The sequence below is a fragment of the Amphibalanus amphitrite genome, unplaced genomic scaffold, assembly GCF_019059575.1.
Source record: "Amphibalanus amphitrite isolate SeventyFive unplaced genomic scaffold, NRLGWU_Aamphi_draft 001334F_arrow, whole genome shotgun sequence".
In the NCBI taxonomy this organism is placed as follows: domain Eukaryota; kingdom Metazoa; phylum Arthropoda; class Thecostraca; order Balanomorpha; family Balanidae; genus Amphibalanus; species Amphibalanus amphitrite.
In genome coordinates, this window is record NW_024882827.1 from 82719 (window position 1) to 110430 (window position 27712).

Here is a 27712-nt window from a genome sequence, read left to right on the forward strand (position 1 = left end):
CCCCCCTGGATCCGCCACTGAAACTGGGTGGAATGCGAAATTGGAACGGCGGCGTGGCGACACCTAGCTTTCTCCGATATCCACAGCCGGGACGTAGAGGTCGCTACTCTTCCATGCTCAGCTGCATACATAATCTGAGTTTTTTTTTAACAATTCAGGAACATGAGCGTTCGCGAGTAAGTGGCGCCATCAGCTGAATGCTAATGAACCAACTACGAACACGGTGAAAGGTAGCGTGTTGACCTCGGGTCAAAGCCACTAAGGTCACGAAGTTGGTTGAAGGAAGTCAATGCATATCTTTCGACTCGGCAGGTCTTCAGGTGCTAGCAACGCAACACTGCTTTGAACAAAGTGTCTCCACACGATTTGAGGCCCGGACAAGGCGAAAGCGAACTCGCTGTCAGGATTAGGGTCGTACACTGAGACCAATTATCATAAAATGGCGCAGCTGCTGTCCACACATAATTAATGGCAGTAATATCAGAACAAGGTACCGAGATTGCGAGTAATAACAACGGTCATTCAGTACGTTTGGTTACGGACTGCCAACGTCCGCCTCGACGAGTTGAAATGTAGCGCACACATTTTATTGGCACACAAACTATCACATCAGATGGGCGCCAGTAACACAAATTTAAGTCCACTGTTCACCAGCACACAGCGCACATGCATAGACTAGACACATTCGGTAGGATGGATAGTGAACACTTTCTAATGACACATTAGACGCATGCAATCAATGCTACACACTACTGACTACACAGCAACGAAGTAGCAACGGGATCAGTGGCCTCATTTTCGTAAACAGTCCCATTACGTTTGAAACCCGTAATCCCCATCATAAGAATTATTTAATTTTCAAACAACACTTGTTGCAACGTGATATCAAATGTCAAAGCTCAGCTAAGCCCTGCTTTTACCAAGAACAGCCTGCCGTGGTTTTGATTCAGTCTTTTTATCCATAAACTGCGCGCCGGAAGGCCACTGCTTATCACAGTCACTTCCAAACCTTGATCCTACATATGTAACCCCGTTTCCCGGGTCAGCTGTCGTGTACCACGGTGAAATAGTTGGCAAACAGCTCCTCTCCGGCGCGTATGTCGCGCTGTGCGACTAGCACCACGGCCCGCATCGGTGGCGGTACGCGGGCCCGGTACCACGCGTACGGCAGGTACCGGCGGAGCGGGTACGGCACGGCCGGCAGGTCCACCTCCTGGTACCGGACGTTACTCGGAAAACCTGACGAAAAATGACGACGGCTATATAGTTATAGTGACTAACACCTGCAGGACTGATGGTCATGGACGAGCGAAAAATGAAACGAAAATGTAGTGGGTTGAAACGAGGGAAGGAGAACGTCTGTTGAAGTCTTATGTGCATGGTCGTTGATCATCGATCATTTGACAGTGCAGAAGCAACACAAAAACAAATGTAGACAATACTCATTTCCTGGCAGTTGCAGTCAATACGGATAGATTTTGTTAGGTATACGGATAGATTTTGTTTGCGCAACGGCAGGATCTCATGAAGTATCGCACAATTTCCATACCTGGTGACTGATTATTGACGAACTGTCCAACGGCCAGCGGGTTGGCAGGCAGCTCGGTGCGCCAGGAGCGGTCGGCCGCCGGGTACGGTCCCATGTGGTCGCGGCCGGCGCACGAGCCGAACAGCAGACCACTCAGGCCGCCGCCGCGACCGTCCACGTGCACGCCGTCGGCGCAGGCGAACACGAACTGGTTGCCGATGGAGGCGAGCAGCAGCGGGTCGCCGGGCAGGTACACGGTACCCGGGTACCAGGCGCACACGGCGCCGGCCGGTACCACGCCGCGGGTCACCACCACGCCGCGGCCAGCGGCCGGTACCGCGCTCCGCTGGCGGCGCACCTCGAACCCCAGTCGGCGCAACAGTAGCTGGCAACAGACAAATTGTTATCTTTACGCCCTAATCCATCAATGCATGCTTCATTCAACATGAGTACACAGTGAGGCCACCTTTGATTGATAATGGCACCATAATGACACAACAACTGAGGCCTCAGTGAAGAACCAATGGCAAATGAATGAGCATCTAATGGTTCTTACCTGATTTGCTTTCTCATGTTGCACATACTGAGTTTCAAATGGTGAAATATTTTCATTCAACAATGTTAAAACTTCAAAAACAGAATCAACTGCCAATTCATGGTGTAAGATGCAATCTTGCTGTGTCTTCAGCTCTTTCTGCATAGATCTGGAAGACAATTATTGCATAATGTATGATGAATCATACTGAAAAACAAGGCTTGACATCACTAAATGGGAGCAAGCAGCAATTAAACGTGAAAGTCAAAAACAGCCATTGAGAGGTGTTGTTACTCTGTGAGCTTACTTTGTCATTGAAAGAATTATTGCAATTGTATTGCATATGAAAAGTAGGTAGGAAAGCCATAAGCCGCAATAACACAGTACATGATTTTTACTGTTGCATGTGTTTCATCAACATGCATGCATGTTTTCCAGCTATCAAGCTCTTGCCACATACTTGTAATTTGGTCAATTATTTGGACATGCTAACTGTGTATGCCTGCCTGCCTATCCACTTACCACTAAGCACCAACCTGTTTTTGAAGTTAAATATCAGCCATGGAACGAAACGGTACTTGTACGACTTCCATTTCTTCAATACCCATTTGATCATGGGCATTTATAATGTGGGTGAAACACAGTAGGTATATAGAAGACTGAAGAACATACTATTCCATTGTCTACAAGTATCAAGATTTTGAAATGTCACAAATCGTCTGTAAGATGATATTTATGTCAGACACTGGTATTCATAAATATGCACATATGAATGGAACTTGGAGCTGAAAAACACAAAGTTCTATCATAATATTTTCCCCATAACTCAAAAATATAAAATGTTTCACTTTCCATACAATGAAAGTTTCAGCATCCATGAGCAGAACAAGCTGAAGTTGAAGTCAAGTAGAGACCTTTTAACCTTAGAGACCTTTTCCTCTTGACCATTTAATCGTCAGACTGAGACGGCAGTATAATTTAAATGGCTATTTTTGCAGCCTACAACCTCATTATCTTGCAAAGTAATGCTATGACAGGATCATTTGAACGCCACAAATTTCTTATTTTATACTGTTCATTGAACTGTATACTGCTCCACAATGCAAGCTATCTATGAATGCAAGCCACAATGCATTTCGAAGAATTTGTGGTCAGCGATATTTTGTATCACCTGCGTTGCAAATGGATTCTACCCGGTCGATTTTTTTCTTATTAGGTTAAGATAATTTAGGAAAATGATAAGATTTATTTCTTTCAAATAATTTAAATACTCATAAAATTAATATTTCGAATAAAATATTATTTCAATAGTATCTTGTGCAGCATAAACAAACATTTTAAAATATTTGTAGCGTGGTTCATTTTTCTGCTGTGAATGTAAACAAACGGCAACAACAAATTATAGTAAATCGGGCAGCCTGAAAAGTCGATTGTGATCGCTTGAATTTCGTGGTTTTCTGGGTTTTCTGTGCTTATCATTTTACCGGCTCTCGGATAGAAGAACCTTGTGCTTGCTGTTTTTAATCCTGACAGCTCAGATAGGACGAAAAAGACCCTATCTAAAGTAATTTAAAGCAAATCAAGTTGAAGTCTCTCCAGAGTGAGAGGATTACGATAGAAGGTAAATTGAAATATTTTCTAAAGCGGGTAAGTTCCAGTTCGAAACAGGACTGGTATCACAGCTTCGACTGAGGGGAATGAATACTCTGGTTATTTTTAGGTCAGGTCAAAGGTCAGGTCACCAGAGGTCATCAAAGGTCAAGGTCAAACTTTGCTTATTGTTATGTCGACCATTTTCGACAAACTGGCGCATAGGTAACTCCAACTCTGGAATCGATAGCGCTACAGCGTCGCGTAAGACAAAGAGCGCATTCGATAGCTTTTAACGCCCGCGCAAGTGTGTGTGTGTGTGGGGGGGGTGCCCCCTCCCCCAGGTAGTCTTTCTGCTCTGCAATCAACATTTTTAGAGCTAGAAGCCTGATTTTTGGTATAGCTGCTTCTCTATCCTTTCTTGATGTCCACTGAAAATGTCAAGTTTCTGTGGTTTTTGGTTTCGGAGATATAACCTTGTTTTTCAGGTCATGTCATGACCCAAATGACCAATCCTCAACAGCTTGCGTTGGCTTTGGGCCTTGTGAGCTTTTGACACCTTGGTCCTTGATTTCGGCCTTTTTTGCCAGTTTTACCTCCCACCTATCATGGAACATGCTGTTCGACGATTACAGATGTCAAGGTCAGGGCCAAGGTCAACCTAGGTCATCTAAAATAATTGCGTTTTAGGCAAGCTGAATTTACTTTTCGTGATTTTTTTTTTTACTGCATTTTTGGTAAAAGCTCAGATGTAATATGGACACATAAACAATCGGTGTACACATCAGTATACACACAGACACACACAGACATACAAACACATATCATTGACCTTGACCTAACTTGACCTGAAATGACCTCAGCAGCAAAAACCTGGTCGGGTAGTGTGACAAAGAGGTTCTAGCTGGCTTGGCACCAGAAAACGGCATCGTCATCGCTACAGGATAAGCAGCGCACTTGATATCCAACGGTGACCCAAAACAGCAACATTTTTTAGCTTGACCTGGCCTGAAATGTCAATAACTGACCTGAGAAGGTAAAACTGGGTATCATTGGATTCGTCTCTTCCCAAAGAATCTTTTTGTTCTTTACCGCGAAGCTCTATCTCCAACAGAAACGAAATGGCGCGGGGGGGGGGGTGGCACCCCCCCCCCCCATGTGGTTCTAGGATGGGAAAATGGCATGTACAGGCGAGGGTTAACGCTGTTTCTTGAGCGAGCCTCCAGATTTGACCTTAGATCAACAGTTTATCTTCCAGATGGAAAACTTATAATACCTAGTTGTCCTTCTTTACGAAAAAATGTTTCTCTGTAGTAGTAGCTTTTGACTCCAGATGGCTACGATATCGCTTTTGCGGGGATCGTTGTTCCTCTCGTCGAGACGTGTCGAATGAAAAATAATTCCGAACCTGTCCTGGGGCGGCAACAGTGTCTAGGCTGTAGTTTACTCGTATGACGTATACCTCCCTGGCGCGGTGGATGTAACTAGTGTGAGGCTGGAAGTGCCGGGCCAGAACACGGCTGGACGATGGGCCTACCATCCGTCAGCGCCGCCTATTCAAGACGCCACCGGCGGTGACACGTCCTCGCTGGGCCGCTGATGAGCTACGGGACGAATCTGCACGCTAGAAGAGGCAATCAGCTCTGCTTGTCCGTGTGCGACGGTGGTCGGCGGTGCGTGATCACTAGTGAGGTGCCACTGGTATGGGACTCTGCTCAGGTGAACAAAACGAACACAGGCCATATCACTTCATGACCGTTTGAAGCAGCTTAGAAGTCCCGGTTAGCACTTAGCTCGGTGCTAACTGCCAAATCCATAACATGTGACGGATCTCAGCAAGATACTTACCTGGACTTTCGCAGACGGATTCGTTGCAGCTTTTGGAACTCCTGTTGCTTCCCACAAACCACAGTGAGAGGTTATTACGGAAAGGAATGCGAAAAAGCTCACGAATGTTTCCTTTGATATCTCTGTTGGTTTGCACAACATATCAGTGCGGGGCGCGGGCTACGGGTGAAGATCCGTACGCGACTTCACGGGCCACGGCATCATTGTGATAGATCACTCAGTAGGTAGATCAACACACTCGACAATAATACACGTTCCCTTTGTTACTTGTAGCGCTGCCAGCATGGTTTTTTAATACGAATATGTTTCCCCTCATGTGGTTGGAATTACCTACGGCTCATTTCTGATTCTCAATGGTCGCGAGTTATGATAAACTTTCCTACAGGTCGGGTCGTGTCTTGTAGTCAGCTGACGTGTAACCACTTTTCAGATCACTCCTGCAGAGCAAAGATGTCGACTCTTCAGATGATGCGTCCCAAGCAGAGTCAGATGACTGGCACGGTGAGTACCGACTCAGTGTGTGCACGACGTACTTACGTGGCAGCGCAATGTTGCATGAACTGCATGTGAGAGGGAGATAAGTTTTATCATCACTGGGTTTCCTAGATCTTTGCGTCTTCTCCGAAGCCGCTCAATAAAAGCGTTGATTTTGTCTTGGATCTCAATGTTCGCATGCGAGAAAGCAATCCGCGAAAAAGCGAGCTTAAAGGGACCCTCCCACCTTCACATTAAATTTGAGTTGAGATAGCCAAAATGGGGTCCCTGGCTCACAATTACCGGTTTCGGCACTCACAACATCGAGAAATGCCTTAACCCGCGACCTGGTGGGGGGGGGGCTATTTTTTGCCCCCCTCCAGACTTTTCGATATATCTCCAGAACCACTGCGTTGATCGTCACTAAACTTTCAGTACCCTCCCGGACATCAATTTTACACATTGTGACCAAAAATTTTTCCAAAGGCTATGATAGGTTGGCCGGAAATGACGTCAGAGTGACGTCATGTTCTGCCGTTTTCGACCCAAAAAAGGGTTTCGCGGGAAGAGCTGTCAGGCCTATAGCTTTGCAAATACAGAAAAATGATACAGACATAAAAGCTGTAGAATGAACAGGGCTACAAAACTGCTATCTCGGATTTTTGAAATTTTTGGATTTTGACCCCCAAAAATCAAAAAATAGATTTTTTGAATATAATAGCCAAAAAATCCAAAAAGTTTTTTGAATTTCGAAACATCCGGAATATATGTGATAGTCCTTACCGCCTTCTATCTACATACCAAATTTGAGATCGATACCTCTTTTTTTGGCCAAGTTATAGCGAAAAAACTGTTCAAAATATTGATGACGTCAAATTTTCAAACTCAATTTTCAGCAATTCTAGACCTCGTAGCGCAAAACAAAGACCACCATTAGACTCCCCGTGACGAGCTGCATCGAATCAATACCCATTTTATGCAAAAATATCAACTTTGAAATTTGACCTTTTTTGACCTGACCTTGACCTGACCTCCATCAGAAAGTGACCTAAACCGTACCTGATGGTCTTATAACCAACACCATTGAGTTGGAAATGAAAAACTGGCCATAAAACATGCATCGCATAACCTTAGTAAAGTTGGGTTCATGTGGTGACCCTTGGTGACCTTTGGTGACCTGACCTGTGACCTGACCTTGTATGACCAGTGACCTCTAACAGCAACATATCTACTAGGCAACTGACGCCCTATCGCTGATTCCCGACAAAATGCGTTTTTCTCGGTGTTATAGCGCATTCCCTAGAAGACCCGTGAACGGTGAAACATTTCATCTTTGACCTGACCTGTGACGTCATCGGTGACCCCGAGGTCAATAAAATTTGGTTTCCTTCGACAAATTTGACAGGCCTTTCGAACACCGTTTGAATTTTTCGGATCCGTCCAGTAGTTTCGGAGATACGAGGGGGGGGGGGCAAAAATAGCCCCTCCCCCCCCCCCCACCAGGTCGCGTTATAAACAGACCCCACCAGGGCGCGGGTTAAATCGGAAATATTGAATTTCAAAATTGCAGCATTTTGATTCAGAGGGGCTAATGCATAGGAATACCCCTCTGAATGTGTGACGTCAGCGCAGATATCTAACAATTTTTAACCCGCGCACCGACGGGGGTCTGCGCCAACTTAGTACCGACGGGGGGGGGGGGGGGCGGATGACCGCCCCCACCCCCTGAGATCTCGAGAACGAAGCAAGATAGCGACAAGCGGTAAACGGCATCGGATACGCACGGTCAAGATCTACAATTTTTACTAAGGTCATTTTCAGGTCAGGTCAAAGATGACGTCACAGGGGTCGAAAAAGTCAAAATGGCGGCGCTAAATATGGAGAGTTTTTCTCGAATAACTTTCGAATTAGTCAAGATAGGAACAAACTAAGGGCATCATCGTGATCCTCTCGTCAATCCGCATCGAATGATATATATGTTGACCTCGAAAGGTCAAGGTCAAAGGTTGACCTCAGGTCACGTGACCTCGAGGTCATCATGTATATCATTCGATGCGTCTTGACGAGCTGAACACAATGAGACCATCCACGCGTCTGTATCTTGTTCCTGTACGGAGTTATTGGCCAAAAACCTTTGGTGACCTTTGATGACGTCACATGACCTCACAGCTGCCCAACAGCAAAACAGACCTCAAGGTAGTGAAGGTTGATCGTATATGAAGTCATGTATGGTATATGGGGCCATTCCGACCCGTTTTAGTGGTAAAAACAGGGAGTTGATTTTTCCCCCATTGGCTTATAATGGGGAGGTCGCGAAATTGACCTGACCTTAGGTCACCGATATCAAAATTCCGAGATATACAAATTGTAGCTACTAATGACCTAATAACATCCTGCGACTTTCAAAGGCCTCCGACATCTACTGTAGCTCTGGCACGGTGACAAAGTTGCAAAAAAGTGACTTGAGGTTGGGTCATTCAAAGTGACCTGGTGACCTGACCTTGAAAGGTAGGAGGTTCAAACTTGCACACCATGTGTAAAATTGATAAGGGAATAGTCATACCAAATTTCGCGGCGCTACGCGCCGCGGTTTTCCCGCTATTCGCGAAAAACCTCAGGGGGGGGCGGATATCCGCCCCCCCGTCGGTGCGCGGGTTAAACGTTTGACTAAAACGTTTTGTAGCACGCGGTGGTATATGCTGCGTTGCGCGCAACAAATGCCGCACTTTTAAATAAAGTCGCTAGGAACAGCGGAGATCCCAAAAAGTAAACAAAAGTAAAAGTCTAATATCTTGAAAACCGGTGAATATTTTTCGATGAAATTTGGTAGATATTCGTTTTCGCTCTTTCTGAACCGAGCGACATCACTTTCATGCCAATTCATAAACTTTTTTGAAGGTGGGAGGGTCCCTTTAACGCCATTGACCGTAATAGGTCTGTTCCGTTGACTGTTGTGTCGCGCGGACACCTTCGATGACACTCTGTTCTATCTCCCCGCGCTCTCCCGCAGTGGTCGTCGGTGTTCCCCGTGGAGCAGGCCACGGCGCAGCAGTCGGCCCAGTTCGTCAAGAAGCTGCTGGCCGTGGCCGTCTCCAACCTGACCTACCTGCGCGCCATCTTCCCGGAGCAGGCCTTCGGCGAGCGCACCCTCGACGGCCTCCAGCTCAAGGTGCTGCGGGACGACGCCGGCTGCCCGGGCGCCTGGCAGATCACTCAGTGGATCAAAGCCTGCTTCGACGCACTCGACAAAAAATACGTGAGTATTGCCACATTGAAACTGAAGTCATTCAAGTAGTTGAATCATTCCCTGGTTGGCTACGATTATCTTTGAAGTCCATTTATATTCTATTAAATTATATTATATTGTATTTTATTGTGGCATCATAAATTATACTCGTATTATGAATATCCTCTCAGCAAGATTTGCTGACGCACAGTGCGGTCGGTCGGAACCACTGCCGCCATCAAGACGTCAGTGGCAGTGCCGACGGATGGACACTGACACGGCGCCGCTGACCGGCACGCCTGTCCGGCGGGCGGCGGCGGCCGACTCCCGGAACGGGCCTCCAATAATGGTCGCTCCATGGCGCGGCCACTGTAATAAAGGCCGTCTCAACAGAGACCGCTGCCGGCACAGAGCTGCAATATTCGGCCCCGAGGCACGTCTCCGGTGCAGTGGACAAAACTGGACCCGGGCGGGACTTTTTTAGACCTAGCTAGACTCACTTTGGCTACTGGAGTTCAACGTCTTGCTGAGGATAAATATTTGAACGCTAGTCTGGTAGCTTAGTTTCCAAACTGCTTACGAGAGGCAGAAGAGGACGATTGATTATTCGTGTATCGGAGTTGGGGACGGATGGGAAGGATGGACTTGCGCCGCTGGCAACACACAAATGTGATGAAGAAAATGAGCAATTTGAAATGATTTGGGCTGTAGTTATTTTTCAATCTTACTTATTATACTATATCGATTTTAGCAATCAATTGCATGTCATCACGCCTACTCTAGAAAGAACTTGTTGCGTCTCAATTATTGTAGATAATTGAGCTTAGTTTCCTTAGTTAGATAAGATGCTAACTCCGGCCAGGCCAGACCTTTTAACTCGGAACTCGCTGAAAGATGCTTCGTTGCACATGTAATTCGCACGCCCACTTAATGTTGCTTGCGCAAGATTTGGCCATTAACATCTCAGCCTGCCCATGACTGCCCTGTGATTTGTGAGTGTGACACATCTGATCGTCCCCAAAACCAACAGCGGCTTACTGTCCGTTTATCTCTTGACCTAACCGTCTGTCTCCCGCCGCCGTTCCCATGTCTTCCTGTTGTGACCCTTCCCTCGTTACGCCCTCCTGCGGTTACTGTCTTATGTCTGTGACCCTGCTCCCGTCTGTGTCCCTGTCCCGTCTATAACTCTGCCCCTTTATATGACCCTGTCCCCGTACATGGCCGTGCTACCGTCTGACCCGGCCCTGTCCCCACTCGGCAGCTGCGTCAGCTGACCGTGGTGCTCTACCTGGACCCGTCTGTGACCCTCTCCCTCTGTCTCTGAGTTCTGACATATCCCCGTCCCCACTCGGCAGCTGCGGCAGCTGACCGTGGTGCTGTACCTGGACCCGTCCGACCCGGACACCGTCATCGAGTCCTACACGTTCCGCTTCACCTACTCGTCGTCCGGCGGCGTCAGCATGCAGCACGGCTCCGACGGCGACGGGTCAGTTAGTAGGTCGACATCCCGGCCCGACCTGACCCGGCCCGGCCTGACATCACCCTACCCGGTGTGGCTCAACCCGACCCATCGTAGCTCGATCTCACCCGATTTGACCCAGCGGTCCTGGGCTGACCCAACCACCCTGACAGCTAAGGTCATCTTGCTGGGCCTGATCCTGCTCAACCCGACCTAACCTGACCCACCTTTCTGAGACGGACCCGAACTCGTTTGGTCTGGCGCACCCGATTCAGACCGTTTCTCGTCATCCTTCGGCTGACAATGGAAGACTAGCATTTTTAGCTGAAACTGGATAAAAAAAGCCAACAGAAGTCGACAGAATTTGTAAATAAAACGTTATTTTCCCCTGACTTTTTACCAGCCTCCTAATGCTCACCAGCATTAGTTCTCTATTTGACAGATAAATATGATATGCTAGGCTGCCTATTTTTATTTTTTCGTTAAAAGGTCTCAAAAGAAGTACAGAATTTATACCACAAACTTACCGCCGATTAATATTGCCTCTCTGTTTCACCGTTGTTTCGTAATTGCGCGGTGGTCTCCGTTCCGGGCTCGCAGCAGTTGCCTAGCCATCTGGGGCTGTTTGCGGCCGTTCTCGTTACCTATTCCCCCGCTCAGCCCGCCGTCGTATACGGTCGAGCGGAGTTAAATGCGCGGGCCGATTGGATTATGTGTGCCGGTCGGCCTGACGGCGCGTCACTGCAGCGCTGTCGGCGGCTGGTGGCCCCCGGGGTACTGCGGCGCACGGTTCGGTGGGACGGCACGGGGCTGACGGAACTGGCAGCCGTCCGGACCCGGAGGCTGCCTGCGTCTCTGCGCAATTATGTGTGTGTGGCTGTGTGTGTAATTACTGTGGATTGCTCCTTAAGGCCCGGGGCAATGTAGAAGGCCCGGCTAGGGCAGTGAATAATAGATGGGGGCGATTTATGGGCTAAGGACTGTTTATGAGGTAAGGGTCTGTTTATGGCGAGCGGGATTATCTCTGGGTGTCAGGAATTGTGTATGGGGAGCCTCGAGACTTCATGCGTCTATGAAGATATGAAACTTTGTGTAGAAGCTGGGGATAAAATCGAAAAAAGAATTAGATATGTAAAAGATCTTTTGAAATTAAAAACACGATGACGTTTAAAGACAGGAAGTTGAAAAAATGAGGTCCATTTTTACACTTTCTAAGAGCTGTTCAGTGTATTCCTACATACGTAGATGGCTAAAAGCGGTAACTATCAAAATAATTAGGGGAGAGTGGGGTAAGATGCCCAGGGTGGGAAAGACGCCCCACCCCCTCTAGCGGCGAAACAAAGAATCGAACCTGGAAATTAATGCTCTTAGCGTAAAGCGGAGGCCTGCCTTGTTAACTGCACAAAAAATTGCGAAGCCCAGTTCGGCAACGGCTGGCTGGTGATTGCATGTTTTTTATTTGCTGCTTTCAAAAAATATTTTGATATCAAAACATTGTAAATATCAAAGAAGGTAGATAATTTTTGCGTCCCTTGCTATAGTCGTGATACATCAACATGCGGGGACTGTGTCCCGAACAGTTTATTTCAGGGTGTAGTTTTATGGCTAACAAATTGTACTGATTTAATGTTAGTTCGATACCTTGGGGTAAGATGCCCCCTGTCCTGATTGGGTAAGACGCCCCCCTAAATCCGTAGGCTGTCCTTCAAGCAGCCCGTCAAATCATTTATTACATACTTGTGATGAGAGACAAAAGCCGATCTGGGACTATTGAGAGTCCAGTACGCACAGTGATGCAAATGGGGTTCACGAGTGGCCATAAATACCAAAAAGTCAAGTTTACCAAACCGGGTAAATCGCTATATGGCTAACCAAAGAAATGTTTGGCGCATCTGAATTCACATAGTTTTCATATTTTTGTCAAAACCGGCATCGTGTATGATTGTCAGAAGTCGTGACATTTTCTATGTCGTAAAATGACTGTCAGATACTCGCAACTTCAAACGCCGCTAGCGTGCGTTCATTTCATACAAATGACAAAAAATTATACATGGCAATGATCCCTAAGCCTGCTGCTTCTCATACCGGGTCACAAAAAGCCGCATCTTTTTTGGTTTGGCGGTGATCTAATCGTTTGTCATCATGTTGCAATCGCAGTATTTTACTAAGAAATACTTGCTTTCGTTTCACCTACAGCAGTTTATACAGTGTGTGCCCGTTAGTGCACCATACCATATCATTCCCTAACCATTTCTGAGTCACACTGTGAAAGAATTAAGGCGCTAGCACAGGGCAGACCGGCGCTATTGAAGTTTTTGTTCGGCGCGGTCGGGTGTCGCGGTCGGGGCGGATTGCTTTTACCGCGGATCGCAATTTCGACAGACGTTTAACTTTGAACTGCTATAAGTAGGTCAAATATTGACCTTAAGTCAAAAGTAATATGCTCACTCGCGAGATCTTGTCAAGAGCAATCCATTGGTTTTTGTCGCGAGGCGATAGGACACTTCGTTTAGGAACAGCAGAGGGATGCACCGACGAACCCCCGCTGAGGCCGCCCGCCCGCGGCGCGGCCGCCCGGGCTGCCCACCGCGCCGCGGCACCCGATCGCAACGGACGAAAACTTAGTAGCGCCGGTCAGCCCTGTGCTAGCGCCTTCATTCTTTCACAGTGCGGATCAGAAATGATTAGGGAATGCTATGGTATGGTGCACTAACGGGCACACACTGTATAAACTGCTCTAGGTGAAACGAAAGCAAATATTTTAAATAAAAAACTGCGATTGCAACATGATGACAAATAGTTCGATCAACGGCAAACCAAAAGAGATACGGCTTTTTGTGACCCTGCATTAGAAGCAGCAGACCTTGGGGATCATTGCCATGTATAATTTTTGTCATTTGTATGAAATGAACGCACGCTAGCGGCGTTTGAAGTTGCGAGCATCTGACAGTCATTTTACGACATAGAAAATGTCACGACTTCTGACAATCATACACGAGGCCGGTTTTGACAAAAACATGAAAGTCATGTTTTTTCAGACACCCCAAACATTTGCCTGACTGGCCATATTACGATTTATTCAATTAGGTGAACTTGAAATTTGGGCCTTTTCGGTATTTATGGCCACTCGTGAGCCCCATTTGCATCACTGTGGTACGGTCGGGTGCTCCCCATGCCGGTCTCTCGGCCCACACAACGACTTTTTGGGCGGCATCTGACTCTGAGAGCCCTCACGACGGCCTCTGTGGGCCCCATTATTGGCTCCAGGGCCCCTCACGACATCCTTTGAGGGCTCCCACGCTGGCTCCAGGGGGCGCGCTGGCATCTGAGGTCCCCACGATGGGCTCGAGGTCCCTCAGGCATCATGAAGACCTATAAGGGCCCCACAGTGGTCTCCGAACGCCACCACGGAGGCTTGTTTGGCCGCGCTGGACTATGATGACCCTAACGATGACCTCTGAAGCCCCTTACGACTACTTTTGAGGGCCCTTACGATGACGTTTGCTGTCTACTGCAGGCTCGAAGGGACTACTGATTCGTTCAGGCGATTCACGTGCCCATTTATGTCACTTTTAGTGCAGGGGGGCATCTTCCCCAACGCCAGGGGGCGTCTTTCCCACCCTGTGGGGTAAGATGCCCCCTTTCACTTCTTCAGGAAAATACTTGATAGCAAAAAAAGTTATCATATTTCAGGCACGAAAGTGGGATATTTTTGGAGAAAAATGATGTCGGCTTCCGTTGAAACTTCAAGTTTTTGCTTTCCGATCGTCATTTTCGAATAATATATGACATAGTAAAACCCTGGGCGTCTTTCCCCACTCTCCCCTACGCGTAAAGTGCAGCGAGGACATAAAAGATACCGCTTATGCGTCATACAACCGAGCAGAGCCAATCGCTTACTCTGGTGGCATTTCCGAACAAGGTATGTAGAAAAGATATACAGAATAAAAAAGTTAGGGTCCTGGGAGAAGTGCGCAGCTTTGAAAGGCCATATATTTGAAATACCTATTTGGATTTGATTCTGCATGTAAGCACGTTGCATCGGTGCCAGCTTATTAGAAGCACCAAAAGCAGAAACACTCTGACTGGTAAAAAGTGGAAATGCCCTTTGAAGGGGACATAGTTGACCTCTTACAGTTGATAAATACAATGGTGCAATACAAAATCAAATAGCACTGATTGATGATGCAGATCTTGATTCCTAGGCCATGGTCGTATTCAAACACATGCTCATCTCGATTAACTGTGACATTTACTGGCTTCATTTCTTGGTAAGGGCCTTTAATTAACTGTTCGGTAATTGCATTGATTGTGGCCGTCATCCATGTGATGAAATGGCCTCGTAATAAGATACTTCCTAAGAACATATAAATTGGATGTTACACATTTATGTGTACTACCCTTCATCTATGGGAATTTGATTCCAGCATTGATATTGATCAATCAACTCACCAACAGTGAAAAATGGCAAAACAAGGCCCGAAGCAGCACACAACTCCGCCGTTTATCCTGTAAATACCTCACCGTCTCGTCCCGCCCGCGGTGCTGACAGGCAGCCGGCCTCGATACCGGCGACCGTTACCAGCGAGGAGACCTACAAAGCCACCGTGCGAATGCTGCGCACTATCGTGGTGCTAACGCAGACGCTGCGGCCGCTGCCCGACGACGTCATGATGTCCATGAAGCTGCTCTACTTTGACGATGGTGAGTGTCGAGCGGAATGGGAAGGGTTAGGATAGCGCTGCGTTGGGATGGGACGGGTCTGCGCATGGCTGGGATGTTGCTGACGGGTCTGCGCATGGCTGGGATGTTGCTGACGGGTCTGCGCATGGCTGGGATGTTGCTGACGGGTCTGCGCATGGCTGGGATGTTGCTGGTTTCGTAATGGTTTGCGCCGTCTTGGGCCAAGGTATGTGATAATGTGAGTGAGTGAGATGGCTGCCGTTCAGGGCTGGCGGCGATCTACGCTGACTTCGCCCAGGGTCTGGTCTCCGCCAGTCTCCCAGTCGACCCTCTGGAAGAGTCTTTGTTCTTGGCTTTCCCCAGGATGGTTGTCTGATCACCTGAGCCGGCGTCCGTTACTGCTATCGGAAATGAGGTGACGATCAGCCGCGCGGATTTTGAGTGGCCTTGAGCTGAGCACAGCTGGCACTCTAGGGGGTAATTTACCTGCCATCGATGCCTTGCTGCAGAGGGACGATTCGTAATCCATGGCCGCTGCCTTTATTGCCGCTTCTTTTATTGCTTCAGGCTTCGGGAGCCATCTTTGAGAGAAATAGGTGTGCCAATGGTTTGGTGTTCTCACTTCACACCTCCCCAACGGGCCCCCTGAAAGATGCCTCAGCCGTGTCTCGCTCAACTTCCAAGTGTTTTGAAGGCTGCCGGAAGCAAGGAAAGTTTAATCCCATTATGCACTGTTAATTGGTCGCAGCAGGATGTTGGATGTGCAAATTATAAAGTAAATATGCAGTTTTGTAGTAAGTGGATCCAATTCCAGTGTTTGTCTCCACTGAAGTTCTTCCGTGACTAGATTCATAATTTGCACTTTACAGAGCTTATTGTAAGCTCGGCAAGCGCCATTTCCTATACCGCTCTGATGGCCTGATGTTTGCACGCACTTGCGATATCAGGACACCGCGCCATGTAATCTCCGGGCATGTATCTGGACCTGCATTACTTAGTCATAGCGTGCACTTAGGAATGGCTCCCGAGGACCGATGCGGGACGCCGATGTGACATTCGGAGAACGGTGGGCCTTCCCGCGCGGTGCTCGGAGGAGACGGCGTCGAGCGGCGGAACGGTACGCCGGGGGGCTGTTGGCCGGCCGGCTACCGTCTCCGCCCGCTCGAGAGCCGCTCCAGGGCAGAGTACGGCGCCGTCACCACGGGACAGACGCTTCCGGCCCAGCCGAGTGTCAGGCGGTCAGAACTCTAATTCACTCTACCACTGTTGGCGGCGTATCTCATCTGGACGCACGCACGCCAAGGGGTTGATATATGCATTCGCGGAACGGTTCAACATATTTCTTCACTCGCGACTTAAATAGAAGTCGGCCGGCTATCTCGCCGTGCCGACCGCCGATTCCGCCGTTAAATGTTAATGGTCTCTGTATCGCTGAGTCGGCGCCGGCGGACTGGGAACTGAACGGACCGACCGGCGGGCCCAGGGCCGGCACATACCCACCGAGCAGCCGTGTTGGTGGCGGCACGTGCCGTGCCCGGGCGGCTACTATCGGCTGGCCTGCCACCATTTCCACTCGCCCCGGGCCGAGCCGGCGGCATATCTGCATGCGATTAGCGCCGGGTCGCGGCCAGAATTGCAGATCATCCCGCGCCGCCGCTGGGGAGCCGACAACGCCACCAGCACAGCTCGAAACAGCTCTCTGGTGAATCCCGGCCGTGGCGACGGGCTGGTTTTGGTCTGGGAGGCACAGCAACGACCCAGTCCAACTCTGTCCCAGGTCCGGTTGCATATAAGGCACTGATGAGCATTGAGAGCCCCCGGCGTAGTGCGGGGAGATGCGTGTTTTCGGTGTAATGAGTACAGCCGATCCGATCGGCCGTAACTTAAGTTTCAAGTGTTTTGACAGTGGTCGGCAGTCGGCACTGACGCACTGATCTGATCGCTAACAACTAACAGGCACACTGCTCTGGTACATACGATATTTTTGCAGGTCAATATAAGAGTTTCACTGTGATATTGCATTGTTCGTGAATTCCTTACTGATTCACTTTGGGGGAGTGAGAGACTGGTCTCGTACTTTTTATATAAAATTGAGAGATTGATTTTTGTAATGTAATACTTCGCGGACCTGGGGAAATTTAATTAAGCTCACCGAGTTTCTTTTACAATAAAACCACTTTACTGCTTCCCTCACGGCAATGGTTATCCCAATGACCCGTTACACCTCCCGTGTCCGTGCAGTGACGCCTCCCGACTACGAGCCGCCGGGCTTCCGGCCGGCCGAGACCCACCAGATCTTCTTCAGCTCAGAGCCCATCAACGTGCGCGTGGGCGACGTGTGCACTCCGCACCACACGGTCAAACTGCGCCTCAAGACCGACTCGAGTCAGTTCGTGCCGCAGGAGGGCGACGACGAGACCATCGAACATGCAACGGTAAGGTGGGAGAAGTGGTGAGACCACTGAACGGGATAAATGTGATGGCATGTCGTCAAACAAACTTGGATAAGAACCGTCCATGTTTACCAAGGATAATGACATTTGATTGATCTGCGAGAAGACGGTGGTCGGTGTCATACTGTCATACCCAATGTCATACTCGCAAACAGTCAAGTTAGTTGAGCAATAACTGTCGTGCCTGGTTAGTGGTTATTTTATTGCCACTTGTCTGATTCAACGCCGTTTCGTTTAGCATTGAGGACATGTTATCTAGACTCACTATAGATAAAACTGTAACCGACTGTGTGCCGGTCAGGTGAAAACCGCTCCTTCGGTGGAGAGTGCAGTGCCTCAGGTGCGGGACCAGGAGCGCCCCTCCACCTCCAGCCAGCAGCGTCAGCCGAGGCCCAGGGAGCCGGCCGCCGCCGCGGAGCCGGAGCCCAGTCTGGCCGAGAGTGTGAGCGGCAGGAGCCCTGGTCTGCCCGGTGAGTAAACCACCCACCCATTGTGGCTGCAGCTCCGCCGGAAACGATCCCAGTCTCCTCAGCGGCGATCATGTGCCGCAATGGAGTTATATAGCATCCCATCGAGTTCCCGTGAACGACTTTAGTCGCCCTAATATCGTTAAATCACGGGATTCGGCAGTGGCTGGTGCTATTTCGATGGTGCCGCTGTTAATTTGTGTCATTTATGGCCGGAGCGTGCCCCAAGTATCGATTGACCCCCCATTCGGGTCGGATGGCCCGTTTTTCCGTGTCGTGACCGCCGGCTGTTTGTAGCGCCGCGGTCACGAGCGCGATTTGTGGACGAGCCGCCGGCAGAATCGGGGCTCGTTCCCGCTATCGATGCTGCTCCGTGGCCGTTAGCCAGCGCGCAAACTATTGGAGAGCACATTTGGGAGCCGTGGCCGCCCCCCCCCCCCCCCCGACCACCGGTCAGCGGAGGCGGCTCGGAGCGGAGCGGCGCTGCGCCGCGCGGTCCGCCGATCGGTCGCCGGGAGCGAGTGTCGCCCCGAGCCGGCACTGTGCGCCGTCTGCCCGTCCTCCGGGAACACCTGGAATAGCCCGCCGGCGACCTCATTAGCGGAGATTGTGCGCCGCCGGCGGTGCCCACTGTCCGGCACGGGCCGTAATCTCGCGCGCGACGCCTCCGGCCGCTCCGGCAAAAACGCCCCGCAGAGTGGAGGCCCCCACCTGCGGGACGTTCTCTGGAAGATTGGGTGGGACTGTCTGTTTTGTCGTGCCTGTCGCGCAGTCCAGCGTCTTATGGGTGCTTCCAGGGACTGCTGTGCATTGGTTGGCTTCTCTTTGGGTCTTCGAGATGCGTTCCGACGTTCTAGATCAATATTTACGCGAATAGAGGCGATGGAGTTGTAATGAAGTACATAAGATCACAAGTATGTTTAACTGCACTGCAATGCAATATATTGATGACACCGAACGAAGCCGGCGGTAACTCAATTTGAATAATTTAACTTGGGGTTAATGCGTGTGAAAATGAAAAAAAAAACTTTCAACATTTATTTCATGTCTCAGTTCCCTCCCCACGCTGCAATCTCAGTCTCTTCCACCGACCTTCGGCTGATACTCCCACTCGTACACCAGCCTGCAGCCCGCCTCTCCCAGCCACCCCGTCCCACCCCTCGGCCCGACAGCCCGCCGGGGGCCGGTCGGCTCGCCGACCAGCGCAGTCGTTTTTCCGCCGTCGGCCCGGCGCTGCTGATTGTTGTAATTTTCCGTGGCACCGTAAAGGCCGCCCGGGAGGCAGCGAAAAACGAGCTGCGGTCCCGCCGGGATGAAAGTGAAATCAGCCGACAGCGCTGCTGCGGCAGCGACAATGGGACGAAGGCTTCGGAGACGGCTGGCGGCGAGTCGCTCGGGTAAACAGCTCTCGGGAGCTGCTGGCGGGCGGCGGCGGCCCGCAGCTGTGGCCCGCCGCGCGCGTGGCTCGCCGGTAAACTTGCAGTCGAATTCTGTCAGCGTCTCGGCGCCGGATGGATTCAGGGAAGCTCCGAGTGGTCGGTGCGGCGCGGCGGTGGGACCGCAGAGTTTTGTTTGCTGGGACGTGTGAAGCTGAGCCGGCGGCGCTGAGAGTCTGGTGCCCTGGGGACGTCCCCAAGGTCTGTTTGAACAGTCAGACCATGCCACCTGGAGACACCCAGCATGACCAGTGTAGGTGGGTCGGTGTCTGGGCTCGTCAATTGTGACCGACATCAAAGCCAGACTGCCGTCATCAGTAATTTGTCACTCATGTATTCATACATGCATTCGGAAATTCCATTTCAAATGAAGAGCACTTTACTTGACTCGTCATGCCGCTGCATATTATGATCACTCCTGAATATCGCTGCCTCCTGGTGTCACGGGGGTTATCTCTGAATGGGCTAATCCCGATCCAGCAGAAGTGGACTTGCTGAGCGACTCGTGAAATTCCGTCTAAAGTCTCGCAGTCCCGGTACAGCCAGATAAATGGGAGCCTCATGTGGCGGCCGGTCACGGGTCCACACCAGGTCTGATTGAGGCCCGCGGCGCTGATTTCAGCGAGGGTTTTTGCCACAGCGGCACCCTGATTGGCTCTTTGTCATTCTTGACGGTGGGCTGATTGGTGGAGCAGCGCCTCGGACGGGGACCGCTCCAACGTCCACAGCGCCAGGGGAACGGACGTTTAGAGGGCTTCTCTGCAAGAATGATTAGGTACTGCGTTTGCTATAGCATACATTACATTTCTTATGCGATTTACGTTTTGACAGTTTATATTCAGTTTTTATCGAATTTGTACCATAGAAACCACATGTATCGAGATCAAAAACCATAATGAAGTGCGATTGTATCACCCGGCCACCGGTTACACGCACTGCGACTGGGCAGCGTGCCTTTTCATACCAAGCGACCGCGCTTTTAACCCTCGCCCGCACATGGGGGTGTGGTTGCCACCCCCCCCCCCCCCCCCAGGCAGTCTTTCTGCTCTGCACTCAACATTTTTAGAGCTAGAAGGCTGATTTTTCGTATAGCTGCTCGTCTATCCTTTCTTGATGTCCACTGAAAATTTCAAGTTTCTGTGATTTTTGGTTTTGGAGATATGACCTTGTTTTTCAGGTCATGTCATGACCCAAATGGCCAATTCTCAACATCTTGCGTTTGCCATGGGCCTTGTGAGCTTTTGACACCCTGATTTCGGCCTTTTTTGCCAGTCTTACCTCCCACCTATCATGGAACATGTTGTTCGACGATGTACAGGGGTCAAGGTCAGGGTCAAGGTCAACCTAGGTCATCTAAGATAATTGCGTTTTAGGCAAGCTGAATTTACTTTTTGTGAAGTTTTTTGACTGCATTTTTGGTAAAAGCTTCTCAGATCATGATTTCATGTGATATGGACCCAAAAACAATCGGTGCACACATCAGTAAACACACAGACACACACAGACATACAAACACATATAATTGACCTTGACCTAACTTGACCTGAAATGACCTCAGCAGCAAAATTCTGGTCGGATAGTGTGACAAAGAGGTTCTAGCTGGCTTGGCACCAGAAAACAGTATCGTCATCGGTATTTGATAAGCAGCGCACTTGATATCCAACGGTGACCCAAAACAGCAACATTTTTTAGTTTGACCTGACCTGGAAGGTCAATGACTGACCTGAGAAGGTAAAACTGGGTATCATTGGATTCGTCTCTTCCCAAAGAATCTTTTTGGTCTTTACTGCTAAGCTCTATCTCCAACAGGAACGAAATGGCGCGGGGGGGGGGTGGCAACCACCCCCCCCCCCCATGTGCGTTCTAGGATGGGAAAATGGCATGTGCGGGCGAGGGTTAAACCAGCTGCCAGCTGCCCTTTTAGACCTCGATCCCGGCAGTTTCAAGAGAGCAGTGAAGGCGTTCCTCTGATGGACTGACGAGTGGCTGTGATTGACGGTAGTGTGGTTGCATATGGCGTGTGTGTGTCTGTGTGCGTGGCGAGTGTCTGGTATATGTTTAGGTGTGTGATTTGACTTTTTTATTGTCTTTTATCCTGACGTATGTTTTTTATTTTTACTCGCAATGACTTTAGACACGGAATAGCCACAGTGTATGTGGAGTGTCTGCCTACGTCAATACATATACAAATCAATTTCACGTATTCCCCCATAATCCCCCTGACTGCGTCCTCTCCTCTCCGGTCCTCTTACAGCGTCAGCAGTAGACACCAGCGGCACCCCGGCCGCCGGAGCGGTGCCCGAAGCCGAGGACGAGCCACGCGTGCTGTGCGTGTGCGGCGTGCACGAGGACGACGGTCTGATGGTGCTCTGTGAGCTCTGCCACAACTGGCAGCATGGTGTAAGTGATCCAACGGGCGTTTCTGTTCGGGGGACTGACGGCCGAGCAAAGAGATGATTATCTTTCCTTTTCCCATAATGATCGTCTCTCTGATTCGCATGACGCAGTGGCCTAGACCCCCCACCCCCCACCCCCTCTTAGCTGCTCGACTGCATTTTTATGCATTTCTACAATCACGCCGAGCCGCAACTGCTGCTTCTCTCCACTCCCGTCGTCGATATGTCTCTTTCATCACATTGTTTCCTGATCTAGCCTGACCTGACCTGTTTCATCTGTTCCAGATCTGTTTCCTGGTGCTTAGTGAGGACGAGGCGCCGGCCAGCCACATTTGTGACACGTGCGCTCTGGCCTCGGGACGACCGTGCACGGATGCCCGGCTGCCGGCACTCGCCAGGTCCACACGCATGGTAAACGATCTCTACATATACATAGCAGGCTCACCACTTAGTTCGCCCTCCCCTTCAGTACGTTTAAACGCATTAGGTTTGATTTCTTTTTTTTCACGCCGAACATAGGTGTCTAACACGTGCTGGTAGTCCCTTCGAGCAGGTCCGCATGAATCGTCTTGCTAGCGCAGCGCGGTTTGTACGCCAATTGCGTATGTCCATACATTTGATATATGTGAGGTCTGAGTGCCCCGGCTCTCAGTTCTCACAGGCCACCTGTCTGTCCGGTGCAATATGTGAGATTTGCACACCACGCCGTTCCCACAGGCCACCTGCCTGTACCGGCGCGGCCTGTGCGCCTGTGAGGAGATGTCGCGCGTTCAGCCGGCCCGGCTGGCGCAGCGTCTCGGCGTGGACGTGGCCGTGGCCTCTGGTCTGATGAGCCGACTGGACAAGGATGGCCTGTTGAAGCCACTCTCCAACAGGTCCAAGGGGTGAGTCGGTCAGTCAGTCGCACGGACAGTACAGTGTCTCAAATGGGGCATCTCGCTGCAAAGCACCCTGGTACCGGTACTAAACACTCATCGTCTGGTCGGTTTCAGCTTTACACTACTGCGCTGCAGTTGTTACCATAAGATTGAGGAGTGCACTTCGCCTCGCTAGAAATTAAGTGACACTTTTTAACTATGATTACCCGCTACTATGGTATTTGTGCAGTAGCGTAACGTGTCATGTACAGTTGTGAATTGTGCATAACATGTTGCATATTATTCATTCAATGTGCATCACGCGGTGCAGTGCATTGGGGTCACATTGTGCGTTGTTTGCATATCGTGTGTTGCAGTGTGCTGGTACTTGGTAGTCACTGTCGGTCTTTGTGTGAGCTGTCTTTGCCGATTCTATGTAATTCCCGCCCGTAGGCCAACTGTGTAGATCGACGCGGCCGTCGGACGCTCAATGCAGCGGTCCTCTCTCCTCCCCCTCACTACTCCCCTAACCCGTCCTGTCTCCCACCCCAGCACGGTCCGTGTGGTGGACAAGGAGCGACTGCTGAACGAGGCCTTCCCCCGCTACCTGAACCGGCCGGCCCCGGCCGCAGCGCACCGACCCGCCGGCGGACACCAGGTAAGGAGACCAAGGCACCATCACACCCCAGACGGGGGTGGATTTAGTCGGACGAATCACTGACGTTCTAACCCATGTAAAGAAGGGGAACCCCGTACCGTCGGGGAGTCAGCGGCCGACTTATTGCGCTGTTCCTCCAGGCGCTGCACGCTGTGTCCCAGCGGACAGCAGTCTGCGGAACAGGTGCCAGTATATCTCTGAGGACCGTGGCCAAGGCCGCCACAGCACCGTCCTTCCCCGGCTCTATTAGTGCCCGGTACCCGGGGGGACGTGACCTCCCGCGAGTGTTCCACAGACCCTTCTATCAATATCAGTCTCCAATACCCGAGTTTCGGGGAGTTCCCCGGTAAATAAATATCTGTTGGCGAAGTGCTGCTGCTTTATTGCGGTACATCGTTCTCTTCCCGCGGTGGGTCGCGGTTCCCGGTATTCCTCTCACGCCATTCCTTCCCTCTTCTCTTGATGAATCGGGTCCGTCTATCGCGGCCGGCTGGACTGGGCGCAGGAATTCCCGACCCGACAGTGCATGCCCTTGACTGGGCGCCTGGGCTCACCGTAGACAGTTGTTACGGAAATTATGCGGAACTAGACCATGACCTGGGTGTTCCCACCCAGAGTTGGCGTGTCTCCATGTGACAATCTGCTGCAGCTGGCAGACTAACCGTCCGACACTGCATTACCAGTCAGGAAACCATCAGACGAGTCTCAACCGCTGTATTACTCCGTGGATCATTTTAACGACTTTTGGAAGCGTCCCTGCTGAGAAAGGGTGCCGTTGGCCGAACTCTGGGATAGCTGGGGCGGCGTTGCCGATTTTACATAGGCCAAATACCTGGCATTTTTGGTGCTGCTACTCAGTTGCGAAAAAGATTTTGCGGGATTTTATTAATGGTGCATCATCTCCTGAAATGCTTATCATTTTACATCAATGTTTGTAAGTGATGTGTCGTATTGCCGCATCCTTTGACAACATTCGTTACGCAGCTGGTCGCGGTCTAGTGTAAACTATGTTTTAAGTTTTTCCCCTCCACCGCTCTGGCAGGCGGTGGACGAGGTGGCTGAGCGGGCCGGCAGGATGGAACTGGACGGGCCGGAGGACGGCGACCACTCTCCGCCGGCCACCCCGCGCACCGGTCCCTCCGGGGACGGGCCCGAGCCGCGCTCTGCCGGCAGGGAGAGGCGGGCCACGCCGCGCAGCCAGCCGGTCAGTGAGAGAGGGGCGGGGGTGGCTGGGTAGACGGGCGCGTGCGGGGATGGATGAGGGGACGGTGTCAGACATTTCATCGACCGCATCACAATTTCTTGATATATGGCTTATTTAAAAAAGCACCAATTTATTCCAAACGCTGCTTGGCTCTCTAGCACAGTTCCGCTCCAGTTGAGATACAAAAACAACTTATTGTCCCGATGATTCATTTATTCTTCTTTAACCGTCTCATTTAATCAACCAAGCTAAGCCATGTTTTCGCCATGTCTTTCAATCTACTCACAATCGTCTTGCTGTTTGGCTTCGTCCTGTTGTCTGTCCATCTCATTGCCTCAGGCTGTGTCCGCCGACGTTTTTGCCTGTCTGTCCGCCATCTCATCTCCGGTACCTGTGTGTTTGTGTGTGCTCTGGACCCCATCAGGTCGACTTGGCTTCATATGTCGCCGCCGATCTGTCGAATAGCATAGCCCGCTGGTAACCCGATTTTGGTCGAAATGCCTGTGTGTGCGGTAGTTTTATGTGGTTCGGCGCGTGTATGTTGTGTGCAATACGGCGTGCTTACGAATGAGTCTGCGTGTGTGGTAGGTTCGGTACCTACCGTATGTTATGTATGTTATGTGTTTGTGTGACGTGTGTGGTGGCGGCGTGCGCTTGTTCGTTACCAGCGGTGTATCCTGCGTGCTGTGCGTGCATGCGGTGCCGCTCCCGTGTGCGTGTGTGTGTGTGCATGCGATGCCGTGCTGCGCTCGGGGGGCAGGGGGTGCGGAGGAACCCCCTGGGCTGGGTATCCAGGTGATGAGCTGGCCACGCTACCGGGCCATCTCTGCTCGGTGGTATAAACAGCAGACCGGACCGGCAGTGGCAGGGGACTGGGACAGTGAGGTTGGGGTAGGTGACTGGAAGTGGACATGGTTAGATGTGGTGTGACCGGACAGTAGCCGAACGAACTGGGAAATCGGCGCAGACACTGCACCTGTGCAGTTGACCAGGGGTGTAGTTGTAGCATCAGTTGAAGTCATACTCATAACACCGAGGTCCAGTCCACAGCAGAAGTAATGTGCGGTTTCAGTCATGGGTATGTTCTGCTTCTGAAGCTTAGGAACGATTAGCCAGACTACAATGAAACTTTGAATGTAGCTTATATGTATCTTAGCTATTGACATCTTCTTTTCGATCACTCCGCATTAAACAATCGCCAGTCAAAGCCAACCGTTGAGATTGGTAAAACCCTACATTACTTTAGCCGTGGGCTGTACCTACATAAAATTCACAGACCGTGATCATAGCGGGAAAAGCATCGAAGTGAAACGTTAGAAGCACTCTTAGCTCATACCTATTGCTGGTTGCCACATGAGTGACTCGAATACAACAAACAGTGTGACGTTCAGGGCAGTATTTCCGTGATATTTTCAACGATCTTACAACAAAAACTCCATCTGACATTGATGAACATGTTTGTGGACAACTCGATGTTAGCTGTCGAGCGCTAGTTTTGTTTGGCCAGAGCCGGAGACACGGTAGTCAAAGCACGCATCGACAAATACCGGTGCCGTTCAGCAGAAGTAAGAAAGTGAGTGAGTGAGAAGAGAAGAAAAAGAGTCAGGGAGAAGAGGGAGCGAGCAAAGAGTTATGAGCTGATGGTTGAAGTGGCATTCGGAAGACGGTCCTGAGAGACTGCTAGGTTGGTCGAATGAGTGGAGAAATCGTGAACAGTCGGTACGATTTAGGTCTACGTGGCGGAGAAGTGGGGCAGCAGCTAGCCCGGCCGTCGTGCCAGATTGTCCCGAGCGTGAGGTGCTCAGCCTGAGGAGGCTGTGTACGTACCACTCTGGGCGAGACAGAGCGTATAATCGATACGGCCGGAGTGCTGGCGTGACCCAATGATGAGCTGTTGTTACCCGTTGTGTGACGATCAGATGGTAGACGACAAACAAGAGCTGCTTGAGGGTAAACAGAGAAGCGTTTTATGCTCAGGCTAGAAACACAGCACTGTAATCGTAAGTAAATTTTAAAGGTAGATGTAACAAACGTGTCTGTATCTATCTATCTAGATTCTAGAGTGATAGGAACAGTGAGTCAATCTTGTCCTAAGTGTTCCGACCGGTAATTCCACTGTCCGGAGGTTGTGTTGCCACATGCCCGTTGTTTCCGCTGTTCCCAGGACAAGGAGTTTGAGGTGGCCGACTCTCAGGAGTTCCGTCCGGAGACGGTCGGCGGACGCGCCAAGAAGTTCAAGGCCTCCCGCACGGACGGTATCGCTGCCTGAGACGGTGACCCACGGGCCCACGGCTCTCATCAGTCGTCTGCACACGGTCAGTCCTGCCGAGAAGGCTGGGGAAGAGTCTCTGAGAAAGCCAGAGTCAAGTGTTCCCCGAGACGACCAGAGGTGAATCTAGATAGAGGTACCGTGACTCGGACAGCGAGAGATGACTTGACTCTGGAGTCGTCCCCCGGTACGTCCAGACTCACCGGCTCGGCACTCGTTGGGGTGACCCCGATGTCCCTTTTCACAGAGCTGTGATGGGTGACTGTGGATTGTGTCCCCGTTTAGCAGATTATCATAAGCTTGCTATGACACAGCCATATCGTTAGCTGTGACTCGCCAGTTGTGGAGTTCCGTTTGCTGACTGCGTTGAAGTCGAAGTGCGTTGAAGAATCGGTAGCTCGGTGTTTGTGTATGTTGTTAAAGAGTTCGCTGTTCGTTATTGGTGGGTAAGTTGTACCCCTGTTGTGTCTGTCTGTTCGTTATTTATAAAGTGCCCGCTCAGGACAGTCAGCATTGTAAAGTGGCTGTGCATTTTCATCGCTCGCCGGATAGCTCATCTCTCACTGACCATACCATGTCTGTCAATCACGCCTCATCATTTCGAAAAATACATTATCGTTTCGCATATT

The 27712-nt window shown here is 50.5% G+C and overlaps 2 protein-coding genes across 7 annotated transcripts; one reads left to right on the top strand and one right to left on the bottom strand.

Moving 5' to 3' along the window:
• Window positions 1–473: 473 nt before the first annotated feature.
• On the bottom strand, window positions 474–3167 carry LOC122372244 (SET domain-containing protein 9-like). 4 transcript variants are annotated; one of them, XM_043349187.1, is made up of 5 exons: window positions 3136–3167; window positions 2600–2782; window positions 2085–2232; window positions 1550–1913; window positions 475–1239 (listed from the first exon to the last, which is right to left on the bottom strand). In XM_043349187.1, exons 2-5 carry the CDS (start codon window positions 2683–2685, stop codon window positions 1043–1045), a joined length of 795 nt encoding a protein of 264 aa, XP_043205122.1. In that variant the 5' UTR covers window positions 2686–2782; window positions 3136–3167; the 3' UTR covers window positions 475–1042. The 4 variants fall into 4 exon arrangements, with proteins under 4 accessions (XP_043205124.1, XP_043205122.1, XP_043205123.1 ...); XM_043349188.1 differs by having other exon boundaries at window positions 2978–3155; XM_043349189.1 differs by having other exon boundaries at window positions 474–1239; window positions 2586–3155.
• Window positions 3168–3434: 267 nt separating this feature from the next.
• LOC122372241 (HORMA domain-containing protein 2-like) lies at window positions 3435–27710 on the top strand. 3 transcript variants are annotated; one of them, XM_043349180.1, is made up of 13 exons: window positions 3435–3684; window positions 5932–6002; window positions 8986–9231; window positions 10557–10687; window positions 15213–15364; window positions 17585–17778; window positions 18098–18266; window positions 21954–22099; window positions 22381–22506; window positions 22813–22979; window positions 23505–23610; window positions 24653–24814; window positions 26979–27710. In XM_043349180.1, the coding sequence occupies exons 2-13, from the start codon at window positions 5952–5954 to the stop codon at window positions 27081–27083; spliced, it is 1755 nt and encodes a 584-aa protein (XP_043205115.1). In that variant the 5' UTR covers window positions 3435–3684; window positions 5932–5951; the 3' UTR covers window positions 27084–27710. The 3 variants fall into 3 exon arrangements, 2 of the variants coding, with proteins under 2 accessions (XP_043205115.1, XP_043205114.1); XM_043349179.1 differs by having other exon boundaries at window positions 3482–3710; XR_006254836.1 differs by lacking the exon at window positions 26979–27710 and having other exon boundaries at window positions 3488–3684; window positions 22813–22978; window positions 24653–24771.
• The last annotated feature ends 2 nt before the right edge of the window (window positions 27711–27712 follow it).

What these genes read in the sequence shown, in the direction of transcription:
- LOC122372244 (XM_043349187.1), bottom strand. Translation starts at nt 2,685, where the DNA reads ATGCCCATGATCAAATGGGTATTGAAGAAATGGAAGTCGTACAAGTAC. An exon ending in ATATTTAACTTCAAAAACAG is followed by an intron (nt 2,233 to 2,599) that starts GTTGGTGCTTAG and finishes ATTGTCTTCCAG; the next exon opens with ATCTATGCAGAAAGAGCTGA. An exon ending in AACATGAGAAAGCAAATCAG is followed by an intron (nt 1,914 to 2,084) that starts GTAAGAACCATT and finishes GTCTGTTGCCAG; the next exon opens with CTACTGTTGCGCCGACTGGG.
- LOC122372241 (XM_043349180.1), top strand. Translation starts at nt 5,952, where the DNA reads ATGTCGACTCTTCAGATGATGCGTCCCAAGCAGAGTCAGATGACTGGC. An exon ending in AGAGTCAGATGACTGGCACG is followed by an intron (nt 6,003 to 8,985) that starts GTGAGTACCGAC and finishes GCTCTCCCGCAG; the next exon opens with TGGTCGTCGGTGTTCCCCGT. An exon ending in AGACCATCGAACATGCAACG is followed by an intron (nt 17,779 to 18,097) that starts GTAAGGTGGGAG and finishes TGTGCCGGTCAG; the next exon opens with GTGAAAACCGCTCCTTCGGT.